The 16,630-nt window shown below is 37.3% G+C and overlaps 2 protein-coding genes and 1 long non-coding RNA gene across 3 annotated transcripts; 2 read left to right on the forward strand and 1 right to left on the reverse strand.

The window, feature by feature from the left end:
- Positions 1-740: 740 nt before the first annotated feature.
- On the forward strand, positions 741-4,319 carry LOC107803515 (large ribosomal subunit protein uL3-like). Its single transcript, XM_016627255.2, has 6 exons — positions 741-894; positions 1,340-1,441; positions 1,658-1,768; positions 1,945-2,249; positions 3,103-3,512; positions 3,790-4,319. Exons 2-6 carry the CDS (start codon positions 1,357-1,359, stop codon positions 4,046-4,048), a joined length of 1,170 nt encoding a protein of 389 aa, XP_016482741.1. The 5' UTR covers positions 741-894; positions 1,340-1,356; the 3' UTR covers positions 4,049-4,319.
- A 1,412-nt stretch (positions 4,320-5,731) lies between these two features.
- On the reverse strand, positions 5,732-9,286 carry LOC107803517 (NDR1/HIN1-like protein 13). The gene is made up of 2 exons (XM_016627256.2): positions 8,486-9,286; positions 5,732-6,074 (listed from the first exon to the last, which is right to left on the reverse strand). Exons 1-2 carry the CDS (start codon positions 9,098-9,100, stop codon positions 5,988-5,990), a joined length of 702 nt encoding a protein of 233 aa, XP_016482742.1. The 5' UTR covers positions 9,101-9,286; the 3' UTR covers positions 5,732-5,987.
- Positions 9,287-9,656: 370 nt separating this feature from the next.
- LOC142164689 (uncharacterized) lies at positions 9,657-15,877 on the forward strand. The gene is made up of 2 exons (XR_012695571.1): positions 9,657-10,889; positions 11,663-15,877. It is a non-coding gene; the product is annotated as an uncharacterized LOC142164689 (long non-coding RNA).
- Positions 15,878-16,630: the final 753 nt, after the last annotated feature.

Below are 16,630 nucleotides of genomic sequence, written 5' to 3' on the forward strand. Positions count from 1 at the left end.
ACATCACTACCCTCCGTTGTATACACCCCTCACCGCAAAATCACCCTTAAACATTAGTGTCGTCTCTTTCTTCTCCACTGCCTTTCACGTCAAAAAATCGTTGTATAAATACAATGTATTTTATATTTTTGTTAGATGTCTTAAGTGTATTTTGGATTTTCACCAGAGATCTGACGGGGTTTGATTGTATTCTCCATTTTTAAATATAGTGTATTTTATATTCTCGTTGGAGATTTGACTGTATTCTTTATTTTTAGTTAAATACAGTTAATTTTTAAAAGGATTTAAATGTATTCTTCATTTTTAGTGTAAATACAGTAGTATTTTGTATATCTCTGAAGATCCGACTGGTTTGATAGTATTATTCCTTTTTTAAATATAGTGTATTTTGTATTGTTGCTGAAGATTTGACCAGATTCTTTATTTCGTCATTTTTTAATGCAAATACATTCGAATATGTTCAATCTTATTACATCAAATAAGGTTGGATACAACTGAACAATATATTCGAATACACTCAAATATACGTGAAAAAAATAAAAATAATTTTTTTAAAAAAATATATAGCTTAACAGTGTATTCAAATATACTCAAATACAACGAATTGTTCAAAACTAGCTACGGAACGTAAATACATAAAATGTAGCTATGAATTGTTAAAAGCTCCTTTAAAGGTAGTCATTTCTGAAAGTTCCCTTGGATTTTTATATTTATAGGAAAGAAATCCCTTAATCTAATTTGCAGCTCTGATAGCTGGGCTTGACAAAACGATCAAAAGAAAGTTGGGCCAAAAGCCTAATATCCCCCGTACGGCAACAAAACGACAATATATAAATCTCAGTTTGAGTAGGGTTTTTCCTCTTCGCTGCAGCCTCCCAAAGCCGTCCCTTGCAGGTACCCTCCTCTTTCCCTCAAACTTGTGTATGCATTCTAATTTCTGAATTTCTAGCTAGCTATTTTTTACGTAAATCTCAATATACATCTGGAGAATTGGTGGACACATTCGTGTTGCTCTTTTAAATGAGCTATTATGGCATTATCAAATGCCAAAAGCTTAGTAAATTAGTGATATAGCTATGAACCTGTATACGGTTTCACGTTTTTTAAGGTCTATTTGGATGTGTTATCGTTAATTTTTGGATAGATTTGTGCGTCATTTATTTGCTTATATATGTTTAGGCTTTTAGCGAGCTCCTAATTTGCAGTGAAATGAAAATTATTTATAAGCAAAGTAATATTGGGGTAATAGTGCTGAATTGTATACATATATCTGACTTTGATTTTCTTTGGGATTGAAGCGTAGTAATTGTATTATTTACATTTTGTGTTGTGTTTACAGATTGAAGGACGAGAAAAATGTCTCATAGGAAGTTTGAGCACCCAAGACACGGGTCTTTGGGCTTTCTGCCCAGAAAGAGAGCTGCTCGTCACAGGGGAAAGGGTATGCTATATTCTTTTCAGTACCACGAGATAATTGATAGTAGAATTTTAATCAAATTTTCTACTTTACATTAAATTGAGAAGGTTGTAGTTATGATATGATGGTTTAAATAGCTTTTTAACAAATCCCAGGAAAGCTCAGTGAAAAAAAAGGAGTCATCCTTTGTCATTTTCATCTGTTTTCATTTGTCTTTTTTTCTTGTTTTTGTTTTTTCAGTGAAGGCATTCCCTAAGGATGATCAAAGCAAACCCTGCAAGCTGACAGCCTTCTTGGGTTACAAGGCTGGAATGACCCACATTGTGAGAGATGTAGAAAAACCTGGATCAAGTAAAATCCCCTTTTCGTGTATAGTATTTTAGCCCTGTATTCACATTATTTGGTAGCTGTGTTAGTAATTAGATTTTGATACTGATTGGGTTTCTTGCATTGTCCTACTCCCCTTTACCCTAGGGGGAAAACTGGTATGTTGATGTTAAACATTACATTTTATCTGGTGATTGTAGAACTCCACAAGAAAGAAACATGTGAAGCAGTCACTATAATTGAAACACCCCCAATGGTGATAGTTGGTGTTGTTGGATATGTTACGACACCTCGTGGCCTGCGTTGCCTCAACACTGTTTGGGCTCAGCATCTCAGTGAAGAGTTAAAGAGGAGGTTCTACAAGAATTGGTGCAAGTCCAAGAAGAAGGCCTTTTTGAAGTACTCAAAGAAATACGAGACTGATGAAGGTAAAAAAGATATCCAGGCGCAGTTGGAGAAACTGAAGAAGTATTCTTCAGTCATCCGTGTGTTGGCTCACACTCAGGTACTATCCTAATGCCATCTCTCACAGCTACTTTTTTTTTGGGGACCATGACCCATATCTGCTTTTGTTGCATATATAAAATGTGTTCTATATTTTGCCCCTGCTTTTTCGAAATTTTAGACAGACAAACTGTCATGTTTGAGATACTTGTAATAAGAGGTGCTGTGAGAATTAGTTTCTCATTGATATTTGCACCTCTTAAAGTTAAATAAGCTCATTTAGGATAATTTTAGTGGACGTGCATGTTATAATATTTTGCTAAGCAACAGATTTGTTTGGTTCTTTATAATTCATGAATACTGGCTATTTATGTAAGTTATAGAAAAAGGATTAGTTATGTAGTGAAGTTGTTGGTTTAGGTGGTCATGTGTGCTAAGCATGCTTATACTGATCTAGTTTCATATTTTGATTAAATTATTCCCATTTTGCTGAGCAGTAGATCTATTTGGTTTTTGCACCCAAGGGAGTTGCTAGTGGTCAATGAAGTGTCAGGTTCAAATCCCGGTGGAGGAAAAAACACTAGTTGATTTCGTCCTATTTGTCTAAGCCTGGTACTTGTGCTGCTGGTGGGAGGTAGTAGGTACTGATGGAATAGTGTTAGGTGCGTGCAAGCTTGCCCGAACACCACCCTTATAAAAAAAGATCTATTTGGTTCTTTCTAATTCTCAAATGCTGACTGGTTATTTATGTAGTGAATTTGTTTCTGTAGGTGGTCGTGCGTGCTAGGCATTCTTGTCCTGGCTTAGTTTCATGTTTTGATTTAATTATTCTTTCCAGGTGTTAGATGTCCTGGGTATTTGAACAAATTAGTTATTTGGATACTCATTGTATTGGTTACCACATTTTACTTCAGATAAGGAAGATGAAGGGGCTGAAACAGAAGAAAGCACATTTGATGGAAATTCAGGTGAATGGTGGGACTATTGCCCAAAAGGTTGACTATGCATATGGTTTCTTTGAGAAGCAGGTACCAGTTGATGCTATTTTCCAGAAGGATGAGATGATCGACATCATTGGTGTTACCAAGGGTAAGGGTTATGAAGGTGTCGTAACACGTTGGGGTGTGACACGTCTTCCTCGCAAAACCCATAGGGGTCTTCGTAAAGTTGCTTGTATTGGTGCTTGGCACCCTGCTAGAGTTTCCTACACAGTTGCCCGTGCTGGTCAAAACGGATATCATCACCGTACTGAGATGAACAAGAAGGTTTACAAGCTTGGCAAAGCTGGGCAAGAGTCACATGCAGCTATTACCGACTTTGACAGGTTCTTTTATAATTTCTCCTTGCTAAATTCCTTTCCCGCAAAGCTGATATTCTACTTTCTATTTGTCTGCAATTAGTGTTTGTTAGGTTTGGTAGTGGTAATTGCAATTTGAAATTGCTTGATTTAAAGTTCTTACTCAACAATGTTTTATACTCCGCTTGCTGAAGATATCTCATATTTTGTACTAGTGGCACTGTGGAAGCTTTGTTGTGCCTTGATTGTGCTAGTCACTTTTTAGTTTCCACTTTTGTTGCTTACACTTACTTGACGATGGCAGGACTGAGAAAGACATCACACCTATGGGTGGATTTCCCCATTATGGTGTGGTGAAGGAAGATTACCTGTTGATCAAGGGATGCTGTGTAGGTCCTAAGAAGAGGGTTGTTACCCTTCGTCAATCACTTCTCAACCAGACTTCTCGTGTTGCTCTTGAGGAGATTAAGCTCAAGTTCATTGACACATCCTCAAAGTTTGGACATGGTCGCTTCCAGACCACCCAGGAGAAGCAGAAGTTCTATGGTCGGTTGAAGGCTTGAGTGACATTATAGAACTGCAACTCTTTGCTGAGCTAAGCCCATGCTATCTTGGTAGAAGAGAAGCGTTGGACACGTTATTGTTTTTTTTCTTCTTTATTTTTACAAGGTCTTTGTAAAATGAATGGTGTTTATCTAAATGCTTTCAAGTGCCTTTAGGATTTTAGTTGAACTTCAACTGTTGCCGAGCTTAAAACACATGCGATTTTGTAGAACAGAAGTTTTGACAAGTTACTATTGGTATTGTTATCTTTATTTTATGAGGTCATCTGAAGACTGCTGTTTATCCGAATGCTACTAAACACCTATTGGATTTTAGTGTGTTAGTTTGCATAACATGAAACCTTGAAATAGTTCCTTTATGCCACTGTCTTGAAAAATTGTCTGATCACTGAATTTGCCTCTTATGTTTGACTATGGATGAAGGAGCAATTGTCATCCTGATTTACAGGCAAAAATTAAGACTGCTCTTTCGAGTCTCGTGAACCATTTCCGGGGTAAGGAATGCTCTCTTCTGCTCCTTATCTATGATAGGTTCAGACATGACATTCTATCTTAGCTCTGTTTGAGGGTCAAACTATTTTTTGTTTTTTAGCTTAAATGATGTGTATTTTTGTTGTGATAGTGTCTGTATGTGTACCTCTAGGTTTTAAAGTCAGATGTGCTCTATGCCGTGTGAAATTTTAACCAATCATCATTTCTATCAAAAGGCTCTATTAGCTCTCTAGTAGTAGAAACGTTGATACACTTTGGTCGTATAGTAGAGTACCAAGTGCTGGATTTGTGTAGTAATGTGAGGATTGAAGGAGCTAATGTGGCGGCGTGGTCTATTTAGATTATCTCTTGCCAAAATGCCTTTCCTTTAGTTGGGTTGAAACATGGTAAAAATTTATTTGCACTAGGTGGTGTTTACGCTAAACGAAAGTTAAATTAAAGTGAATATATATCACTAAACTATGATAAAATGTGTTTCGAAAGATACATATTTTGTATTCATTATTTTTGCATGCATATCTCTAAAACCATGGCCAAAACCAATTTTTGTTGAAAGTTTAATCAAGTACGAGTGTTTTTGTGGAAAGAAAATATTCTGGGATTTGGTTAGAATTTGTGATTAACTCTACAGAGGCCAAACGGGAACTAGTCTTTGTGTGGTAGAAAGAATGTAGTTTGAAAAAAATTATAAAAATAAGCAAGGGCATCTTTAGTTTCTTCAAAGAAAAATGGATGTTGAACTGTTTGCTATTTTTGTAGTGTCAACTTGCTCAGACCTCTTTTGGGTTTCACTATTCGTTTGAAAAGTTTATCAACGATTCATATTTTTTTTACTCTTTCGTTGTTTACCACAAGACTTGTTCAATTATATTATAGTTCGAGATATCCTTAAAGATTGAAATTATTCTTTGGCAGCATTATTTTGGATTTCATATCATGCAATAGTTACGGTTGGGAAAAGGAAAGGAAGAGTGAAGAGAAGGAAAAAGGGGGAGGAGGGTAGTGTAAATGTGCATAAGATTAAGGTTTATTAATTTCCCAAACTTGGCAGATTCTACCATTGGACCTCTAGAGTTCAGAAGGTACACTATAATAATTAATGAATACAATAAATGAGTCGTGGAATACCTATTAGTCCAAGTCTTTAAAAAAGAATAAAAAAACTATTTTAATAACAAGATACCCTTTAGCTACAGTAACTGACTTGTCATTTTTCTAAATCTAAAAGAAGAAGTTTCAAATGTTATGGGTTTCAATTTGCTTTTCTATGAAGTAGAAGCAGATGCATGTGCGCCTTTTCTTTTTTAACCTTTTTTCCAATGATATGCATGTGCACTTGTTACCGACTACTAATAGTACATCTCCCTTTGTGGAATTAAAGAGAAAATGTAGCTTTGGAAAAGTCCCAAAGGCAGACAAATTAAGACCAGTTAATTAGGAGTATTTGTCATACGCTAAGGCCATCGAATCCACACTGCTTGTAGGTGAGAGCCTGTTTCCTTGGGCTGATCACTATTGCGCAATCCACGGATACCTGCTCCAGCAACCATTCTCAGTTACGTTATGTTTCTGATTCACTCATCTATTGTTCAATTAAAGGATTAATATACTAATAATACCAACATAAGATTCATTTTTTTTTGAAGTGAAGGTAACTCGTGATCGTGAAGAGCTGAAAATAGTTCAGATCGGGAGTTTTAGGGAAGATTAAAACAAGCATTACTGAAGTGCCACAAGATGTAATCATTAATTCGGCAGAAAACATTCTCGATTCGTCAATATCATTAAAAATACGATGAAATCGCTTCACGAGTGATGCCATGATCATATCCTATTTCAAATGTTTCTACTTGTTTGAAGCATGCACTAAATAGGGAAAGCACCATCACTTGCATTCAATGATATCTCAATAATTAAGCTGTGCAAAAGCTGAATAACATGAACCTTGATTTAGGAAGACAAACAGTTCAAGAAAGTGGGAGAGAAAGTGTCAGCCTCTCAAAAAGTCAGCAAAGAGAACAGGGAAATGTTGGAAACGGATAGCTAGTAATAATTTGGTTATAAATGAAACAAAGGAGACAGCTTTTTAATGATGACATATACTGTAAGTTGTTTGTTTCTTGAATTGATATTGCAAGCTGATTAAAGGATACAATTATAGCTCAACAAGCAACAAATTGATTTTCACTTAAGCTCCTTAAAAAAGTGCATGGAAACATGATATAACTAAGGATCGGAGCACTATTACCAGCAATTATGCTTGACCATGGTCCAAGACGTAAGTTATCAAGTAACTACTAAAAACTAGTGTCAAAACTAAATAATAGACAAACTTTTTCTCTCCGAGGATTAGTGGCGCACGGTTCAAAATTCAGGAAAATGGCCCAACCCTTTGCACTTCTTCACTTAATTATCAAATTTTTCTTTGCACGGTAGAATGCGAACCAGTGACGTGTACCTAACCCACACATCATAACGCGCCATGGTCCTACCACTATATCAAAAGCCACTAAGTTTTGGAGCACTATTCAACAAGAAAGTCCCTTTCAATAAAGATCCAATAGCAGGAGTTGTAAGCAGTGCACACCACAAACACAGTACTAGGAGAAAATTTTAGTGCCGTTCAGAGAGTAAATAGTTTGTTGGGTCATGCGTAGTGGGGAATCCAGAAAACTACGGCAAACCAGCTCAAAAAAATTTCAGAAATGGCAGAGTACTGTATAGCTAGACAACAAACTACTAGACATGATAGGCAATGTGGGTGGCTCCCATTCCTTCAAATTATTGGTTCTTGTTGAAACTTAGAAAGCTAAAGGAGAAAAACATTCCTACACTCATGGAATCATTCATCCAAATCCCCACTCTTTAATTATTAGATTCTCAGTTTCCCCTTCTTTTTTGAGTCCTTTTTCCCACTTTTGCTTCCCCTACTTTTGGACCTAACCAAATCCAGAAGAAACCAGATTGGCTTTTGGTAAATAACACCCTTTTCCTACTACTTTAAGGACGGACCAACAATATACCATGTTGGCTTTGGCAAATGTAGAATTCATTTCCTACTACTTTAAGGGCGATTGGTTCACTATATTGGTTTCTGGCCTCTGGGTGCCTAAATTTGCATTTATAGTGTATTAAAAAAAGGGTAGTTCGGTGCACAAGGCATCCTGCGTTCACGCGGGGTCCGGGAAAGCACTTGAATCCACGTCTTGAACCCGTGACTTATAGGTCACACGAAGACAACTTGACCATTTTTCCAAGGCTCCCTCCTATAGTGTATGCAATAATAGCAATTATATACCATCTTTTATAAATTATCAATCCACATTAATAAAATGTGGCTACTTGTAATTTGTAAATATTCCTTAAGTAGCACAATAGCCTAATTCTTGTTAAAAGTATTGGTGTATAAAAAGTTCAATATATTACCTAAAATATATTTAGTAAAGGATTTAATTTCTTATATAAGGTAATTGTTTATATAATTTTTATGATGAGTTTCTAATCTTTATTTTTATCTTCTAATAATGTGAGTAGGCAACCTACAAAAATAAGAAAATGGTAAGAATTAATCATAAATTAACTAATTTTACGCGAATGATACTTACAACAAACTTGCTCTTTTAATTAGCACGAGCAATGTAACCAAGCTCCCATGGACAAAGCATTAAACTACACTAACATTATTATTATATAACTTGAATTGGTCCCTAAATTCTTAAAGCTAAGCTAGTAGCACCAAACGTACACGTCAGCACCGATCCCCAATTCTTGTCTCTCTCGCGTGTGTGCGCGTGAGAGAGAGACGAAGCTGATATTCTACACTGCAAATGCAGCGTTTCTAGAGCACAAAATGTACTAAAAGTCTAGACAGAGAAAATGCAGAAAGACCAAAAAAACAGGGCAATCTTAGAGAGAGAAATTAAAACGGTGAAGCAAAGAGCTAACCTGTACACCGGGTGAAGTAAGCCCAAGGATCCGAATCTTAGCTCCGACATCACCCAAAATCCGAAGCTCGACCCGGTCATTCAACGCCGCATCACGGATCAAATCAGCTGCATCGGCCTGGAGCAAGTTGACCCGATCCACGGCGATCGTAGTTTCGACCCGCCGAACACTGTGAGCGGGCTGGTAAAACCCGGGAACGATTCCCCGACCGAGTGGAATCCCGCGGTACATGACAGTAAACCTGGACTCGTCGTACTTGATTCCCACCTTATTATCATTGACAGCGGTGAAGACCATGTGGATATTGAGAGAAACAGAGGCAGATGACGCTGCAGCAGCAATGACGGAGTTGGGAGTGATGCCCACGTACTGAACACCCACTTGTTGAAGGTCGAATTGGGGTTTCTTGGGCTTCAAGGCGAGGACGATAACTAGTATGACGGCGAGTATTAGTAGAAGCAAAAAGGAGAAAAGTAGGAATAGACAACAACAGCAGCCTCTGAAAGAAGCTTTCGAAGATGATGAAGAAGGGGGTGGGTAGTAATGAGGGTGACTTTGAAGTGGTACTGGATCATGTGAGTTATGGTTGCTGCCATTGACGGTCTGATGAGTCATATTTTTTCTGCGCCAAGCAGTTGCAGGAGGAGTAATTGGTAAAGGATCTTCTCTCCTCTCTCTCTATTGCTTTGTTACTACTATTGTTCTCGACTTTGCTTTGCTTTAGGAGAGAGAGAGAGGAGAAGGCTGAGATAGAGACAGTGTGTAGTGTAGGTGAAAAGTGTGTATAGACTGTAGAGTGACTTTTGCGTATGTGGTTTGCTTGGAATTTTAAAAAGATGGCTTCAAAGTGGGGTAAACTTTGACATGGCATTATTGCCATTGTTGTGTTTTTCTTTCATTTGCCTTTTAACACTTCCACTGCTACTAATAGCATAGGCTCAGCTAATAATAGTATTAAGTTCTTAAAATTTTGTAGTTATGATCATCCCACAATCTATGAATACAAATGATTTTGTGCCATAAAAATTAGCAAAATACATTCTTTACCCATCGATCTTGTTTACGGGTCTCTTTTAACACACATATTAAATACGGGAATAATATTATACACCACAATTTTTAAAAGTGTATATTACACACCACTTCGGTGTTTGATCACATATGCTATTAAATTCGTGAGTGGTATACGAACATAGTTAGTATGTTTAGACGGGATTCTTAAGGGCTCGGGTGAGTTTCGGATGACTTCAGATCATTTTGGGCCATTTTGAGATTGTTGGTTTTTGCAGGTGTCAGGTGGTCATCGCGTTTCACTACTAGAAAATGGCTAATTTCCGATCGTCAATGTTATCAAGAAAGCCAGACCTCATTTTAATAAATTTTTGCGACCGAATCGGCCGCAATTTTTTTTTTTAAAAAAAATATTTTTCCGACCGAATCGGTCGCTAATGCCTTCGCGGTATTTTTCGTCAAATTTTGCGATGGATATAGACGGAATATCTGCCATAATTATTATTAAAAATTGAAAAATATATTTTTATGCCATTTCTGACCGATTCCGTCGAAAATTTCCGATTACTTATTTTCGGTAGGAATATTTCATTCGGAAATAGGCCATTTTTTAGTAGTGTTCGCGAGAATTGTTTTGCGTTCACAAAGAAAAGAATGGGCTGGATTATTTTGTTCTAGGCGTTCGCGAGGGAAGGTACGTGAACACGAAGGGGAATGGTTTTGGCTTATGCGAACACAAAAGATGTCCCGCAAACACGGAGAAGGTTTTGGCTGGGGCAGGTTTCATTCTCCGCGAACACGGTGGGTTTTCTGCGAACACGAAGGAGATATTGATCGCGATCAGAATTTGTGAGTCGTGAGCGTGATGGTCCGGTCATGTTCGCGAAGGAGGTTTCATCGACAATATAAATAGTTGGTTTTCGGGATTTTTAGTTCATTTTTTATTTTTTGAGATCTAGACTTCGGTTAGAGACGATTTTTGAGGAGATTTTCACCCCATGATTGATGATAAGTAATTCTTACTTGGTTTTGATTATATATCTTGATTCCTCATGGTTATTCTACACCTAAAATAAGGAAGCCCACAACTTAGAGAGTATATTTTGAGATTTAGAATATCGATTTGGACTCGAATTTGAAATCTAACCACATATTTGGACATGATAGGTTATGGATCATCAGGATTTGGTATTGGTTTTAGATTTCTGGTACGCGAGCCTGGATTGACTTTTGTTGATTTTGGTAAAAAAATTTCAAAGATCGAAGCTTATTGATTGAGATTGCTTATTATAGCATTGATGACTTTCTTGGATGATGTTTGGTTAGATTTGAATCGGTTGGAGGTGATTTCTAAAGGAAAAGCAATTTTGGAGCTTTAGACCAGCTGGATAAGGTAAGTGTCTTGCCTAACTGTGGTTGAGAATTTTTTTACTAATAAATGACATTGTTTGATACATGCGTGGGTGATGTATATGCGAAGTGATGAGCGTATATGCATGTGCCATGGTTATTCATGTTCGAGATAGATTCTCGACTATTTTGTGCCTTATTTAGTTATGTGTTCTACTTGTTCTATGTTTTATTCTATTGTTTGACTATGCGAGCATAACAAATTATGCTAGAGATAATGTTCAGGCTAATGACACCTTTTATTTTGGGACATGATGAGCCATTCTTAAGATTGATAATATACTTGATTTGGGCATAGTTGCACATTATTTTATGAGCACACATTCAAACATGTTATTCTTGTGATTTGCCTTAAACTGTTATATGACTGCTTGAATTCCCTTATTTATGTTAGAGCTCATGTTTAAGCCTTTGATACTTAATTGAACATAATGATTATTTGGAGGATGTAATCCATGTTGGAGTTGTACTCATACGTCACATGCATATGGTCCCTGATATGGACCAAAATTGGGCATGTGAGTTATTCGTGCAATTGGAATGATTATGACACGAGGTTTGTACCGTGCGATTATTGTGAAATTGTGATTTCTATGGCATGAGGTTTCTGCCATGCGATTATTGTGCTATTTACATTGTTATAGCATGAGGTTTCTGCCGTGTAGTGCAAGAGGTTTCTATCGTGCAGCGTGTGGATATGGATCCATCCCTCTAGAGTCGTCCTCTCATGTTTCTCTCTTGATGGCGGATATGCAGGTTGTGAGAAATCGATGGATTTCTGGTTGATTGTGTTATGGAATCTGACATGATGAATGTTGAGCATAAAGGTGAAAACTTTGACCATTCAAGTGAATTCTTTGTGCGTATTCATGCATTTTACATACATATCTTCTATATGTGCTAGTTGATGCATTATACATACACATTTGACTTACTCGTTAGTTGTTGGACACCTGAAGAGTATCAAATTGATGGAAAAAGGTGAGTAATATCATACAACGATATGTTGAACTCATGTCGAAACATTCATATAAATGCTCTTTGGAAATTTTTGAGAAAAGGCACCTTTATCAGGCATAGTCCCTGATGATCATGCATAAGTATTTGAAGTATAAGGTTATTTGATGCAAATTGTGTAGATATGCGTATTGGGTGCAATTGTACATATTTTAATCTAGTTATTTAAAAGGCATGCTAATTACCTTATTCCCGAATCTCACATATTATTGTTGACATCCAATGTTATTTTGTTGTTCCTTGGATATTTCTCTGTTATTATATATGCTTTTGAGCTGCACGGGTTATGTATAGTGAATATCTTTGACATAAAACTCTATCATTACTTCTGTAAAGTTAGTCAAAATACTTACTAAAATACATGAGATATGTTGTACTCACACTATACTTCTGCTCCTTGCGTGCATATTCTGGAGTTGGGCTAATGTGGATGACGAATGCTAGTATTGATGTAATGACCCGACCGGTTATTTTGAGAATTTAAGGTCTCGTTCGGCGGCATAAGGTCTTGAGCAACTTTGTGCGTGGTCGAGTTTAGTTACCGGATGATTCAGAGCCAATTTGGAAGAAGGATTCTAGTTTTGGGAGCTTAAGCGGTAAGAGTTGACCGAAATTTGACTTTTGTGTAAACGACTACGGAATGAGGTTTGGATGGTTCCGACAGCTTCGTATGGTGATTTTGTACTTAGACGCATGTCCGAATTTGGATTTGGAGGTCTGTAGGGTAATTTGAAGCATTTCGGCGAAAGTTGGAAAAGTTGAAGTTTGGAAGGTTGAGAGGTTTGACCAAGAGTTGACTTTGGTAATATCGGGGTCGGAATGCGATTCCGAGAGTTGGAACATCTCTGTTATGTCATTTGGGACTTGCTTGCAAAATTTGACATCATTCCGGGTTGGTTTGATAGGTTTCGATGCGAGTTTTAGAAGTTGAAAGATTGAAAGTTCATAAGTTCAACTCATGGTGAGATTCGTAGTTTTGACGTTGTTTGATGTGATTTGAGGCCTCGAGCAAGTCCGTGCTAGGTTATGGAACTTGTTGGTGTGCTTGGACGGGGTCCCAGGGGCCCCGAGTGTGTTTCGGACGAGTTGCAGATGATTTTCATAGTTGTGAATAGTCTGAGTTCTGGTGTAATCGCACCTGCAGACCCTGGGCGGAGGTGGGATGGTCGCAGGTGCGAAGATGAGGACGCATGCGCGTGAAGGGCTGAGCTTGGCAGTCTTCGCAGATGCGGAAAATTGGTGCGCATCTGCAGCTCCGTAGAAGCGGATTCTTGGGCATAGAGGCGAGCTTGAGCGCATATGCGGTTTGGGCATGTGCACTTGCAGTTGGATGTCCGCAGGTGCGAGACGGAAGCTGGTCAGTGGTCTTCGCATGTACGGTTCTTTTGTCATAGAAGCGACACCGCAGAAGTGGCTAATTATGTCGCAGGTGCGGTCATACCTGGGCAGAGAGTTTATATTCGAGGGTTTCGCCATTTTCTCCATATTTTGAGTTTTAGACCTCGGTTTTAGGAGATTTTTCGTGGGTTTTTCAAGCCAATCATTAAGTGTTCTTCACCTATAATTTATTATATTCCATAATTCTATTTTTAATTTCATCTTATAATTTGTGTTTTGAGTTGAGGAAAAATGAGAATTTTTTAAGAAAACTTTCAAAATGTAAAATGATGATTTGAGGGGCGAAATGGTATCAGAATTTGATAATTTTAGTATGGTTGAACTCGTATCGGAATTGGTGTTCGAGTTTTCTGAAATTTATCTGGTTCCGAGGTGCGGGCTAGGGGGTCGACTTTTCGGTTGATTTTTAGTTTTTGATAAAGATTGAAGCTTTATTATCCGGAATAGTTTTTATGAGTTTTATTTATGTTTTGAAGTTATTTTGGCTAGATTTGAGCCGTCCGGAGGTTATTTCACCCGAGAAGTTCATTTTAGAATATCGGTCTGTCTGCTTTGAGGTAAGTATCTTGCTTAACTTCGTGTGGGGAAACTATCCCTAGGATTTGAGTCTTCTATGCTAATTGTATCATGTAAAGTCCGTGTACGCAAGGTGACGAGTACGTGCTCGGGCTTATTTTGTGGAAAGTTGACCTTTTAGGGCTCTCAGGTCTTTATATTCACTAGATATGAAGTTGTTTCACTATGATTTAATTCTCTATTTACTAGTTTCACCTCTACATGCTTTAATTGGAATTAATTGCTTCATGATCCATTTTTTTTGCCTATTTGACTCTTATATGATTTAACTGAAGTTGTTACCTCTTCTATTGTCATGCTATCCCTTCCTAGTCGCTTCCCCTTAATTAAAAGTATAATTATCTGTCCTGTAATTGTTCATCCCTAATTGAGGTTATGATTATCCTTCTGTTGCTTACTCTTAATTGAATTTGTTGTATCTCTTTCGTAATTGGTCAACCTTAAAAGAAGTTTAGATATCCTATATTTTAGTTGACTTATCCTTATTTGGAGTTATTGACTCGTGTTATCTCCCTTGTTGTTGAACTGTACCTTGTGGGATCGTTGTTACATATTATTTCTTCCTTGTTGAGCTATTCTCATTATGACTAGTATTCTCTATTATGTTTATTCCTTGTGAACTAGTTCTACCATTTCTTTATGATCGAAAGCTCTTGAATTGATTTATTTGCCATACTGTTGTGTTATTATCATTGTTGTTGTTGTACTCAGTGTTGTGATGCATGAGGTTTCTTCCGTGCGGTTATTATTGTGATGCACGAGGTTTTTGCCGTGCGGTTGTGGTTATTTTGCACGAGGTTTCTGCCATGCAGTTGTTACTATTGATATGTGCACATGCGGTGTGACAAGGCGGGCTATATATATGTGGGTTACGCATGTGGCGAGACAGGGTGGGAATATTATTATGCATGTGTGACGAGATAAGGTGAGCATTTACTTTATTATTGCACACGTGGCGAGACAAGGTGGGCTATGTCAGGGATTGATTTGTGATGACTTGTGATGGCCTGTGGGCATTCTTGTTGTTGATTTTCGTGTAGTAGCATACATACCTATGTGAGTTTTATCTTATGAAAAATTATGGGAAAATATTCTTACGTGTTGTCCCTTTTATCTATACTTACTAGCTGGCATGAACTATGTTAGAACATTTACACAAGCATACACGTAGTTAATCACTCCTATCAGTTTAAGAAGATGGATTCTAATATTGTTGAGTATTGATGCACACCCTCGTTTACTTGCCTTCTATGCGAAAATGGTTCTATTGGCACATGCTCTGTTCGTGTGGCTGCTAGTTGAAATAAAGGCACACGATTCCAAGTGTTTAGGGTTTTTAAAGTGGGACCCTTGACTTGTGGATATTCTGAGGTTTGGTACCTCGTGATGATTATTCGATAAAATCTAATGTGAAAGTGGTTAGCCTAGCTGCTACCTGTTTTCTTTTAATTGTGACCACCAGATTTAGTTTGTGTTCAGCTTACTCTATTGTATTATTACTTGTTGTGTTCTGCTGCTAATTTTTGTTTCTATTTTCTTATTGCAAGTACCTTTTCATCGTCGTCATTATGCGTAGTTTATAAAGATATCGTGTTCTGTTAGTACTACACTTATACTTGTTCAGGTTATCTAGTCCAGTAGGTGTCTTGACTGTCCCTCGTTACTACTCCACTGAGGTTAGTATTGATACTTACTGGGTACTGCTGTGGTGTATTCATACTACGCTTCTGCATAATTTTTTGTGCAAATCCAGGTATTCAATCGTTAGCTAGATGTGCGGATTTTTGCTGTGGAGACTTAAGGTAAACCTGCTGCTGCGTTCGCAAGCTTCAGAGTTACCTTCTAGTTTTGTATTTGCACTGTTTATCCTTATTTCAGAATAGTTGTATTTAGAGGTTTGTAGCAAAAATTCTATAGAGTTTATGACTTGTACTACCGGTTTTGGGATTGTAAACTTTATATCAAGATTTCTTGTTCGCATTTGTCAATCGTTATTTATTATTGTTGTTATTTCGGTAAATGTTAGGCTTACCTAGTCCCTAAGACTAGGTGTCATCACGACTTCCTACGAAGGGAGATTTAGGTCGTGACAATTGAATATGTACCAATGTTCCATATATAAACTACCACTTTGTGCATAGTAGTTTAGTGTTTATGTATCTTCTAAATAGATGATGTAATCCATCTCTGTATCGGTATATTATTCTTATTTTTAGTCGTTCATGACTTGCACTACTAGTTCTTGGGATAGTTGTAGTGATTTCCGCATTCTTGTATTAGTATTTGATGATTCCTGGTTTAGATTGTATATATGTTGGTTGGCTTGCCTAGCAGATTGAGGTTAGGTGTCATCATGACTTGATGGGTTTTTGCGTTGCGACAATTATATTTACATAGGTAATCAAAAAATAGAAAATGTCCATTGAAAAATGATAGGGATAATACATAATTATCCCATTGATGTTGGGGCAAATTACCTAATGCACCTTTTAATTTTGCGAGGGGCCTATGACCCTCTTATAATCGTTTTAAATGGTGTAATTACCCCCTTTTCTGACAAGCTCCATTTCACAAAATATACGTGAACACACACACACATCAATCATGTGACGCCACGTCAATTTTATTTTAATTTTTCTTTTTTTTTCTATGGGATAATGCATAAAATCCACCCCATCCTATGACCCATTTACCAACTACACACCTTTTCTTTTCGGGGGTCCTATTACCCCC

Source organism: Nicotiana tabacum, chromosome 10, assembly GCF_000715075.1.
Source record: "Nicotiana tabacum cultivar K326 chromosome 10, ASM71507v2, whole genome shotgun sequence".
In the NCBI taxonomy this organism is placed as follows: domain Eukaryota; kingdom Viridiplantae; phylum Streptophyta; class Magnoliopsida; order Solanales; family Solanaceae; genus Nicotiana; species Nicotiana tabacum.

What these genes read in the sequence shown, in the direction of transcription:
- LOC107803515 (XM_016627255.2), top strand. Translation starts at nt 1,357, where the DNA reads ATGTCTCATAGGAAGTTTGAGCACCCAAGACACGGGTCTTTGGGCTTT. An exon ending in TGTAGAAAAACCTGGATCAA is followed by an intron (nt 1,769 to 1,944) that starts GTAAAATCCCCT and finishes TGGTGATTGTAG; the next exon opens with AACTCCACAAGAAAGAAACA. An exon ending in GTGTGTTGGCTCACACTCAG is followed by an intron (nt 2,250 to 3,102) that starts GTACTATCCTAA and finishes ATTTTACTTCAG; the next exon opens with ATAAGGAAGATGAAGGGGCT.
- LOC107803517 (XM_016627256.2), bottom strand. Translation starts at nt 9,100, where the DNA reads ATGACTCATCAGACCGTCAATGGCAGCAACCATAACTCACATGATCCA. An exon ending in TTACTTCACCCGGTGTACAG is followed by an intron (nt 6,075 to 8,485) that starts GTTAGCTCTTTG and finishes TTGCTGGAGCAG; the next exon opens with GTATCCGTGGATTGCGCAAT.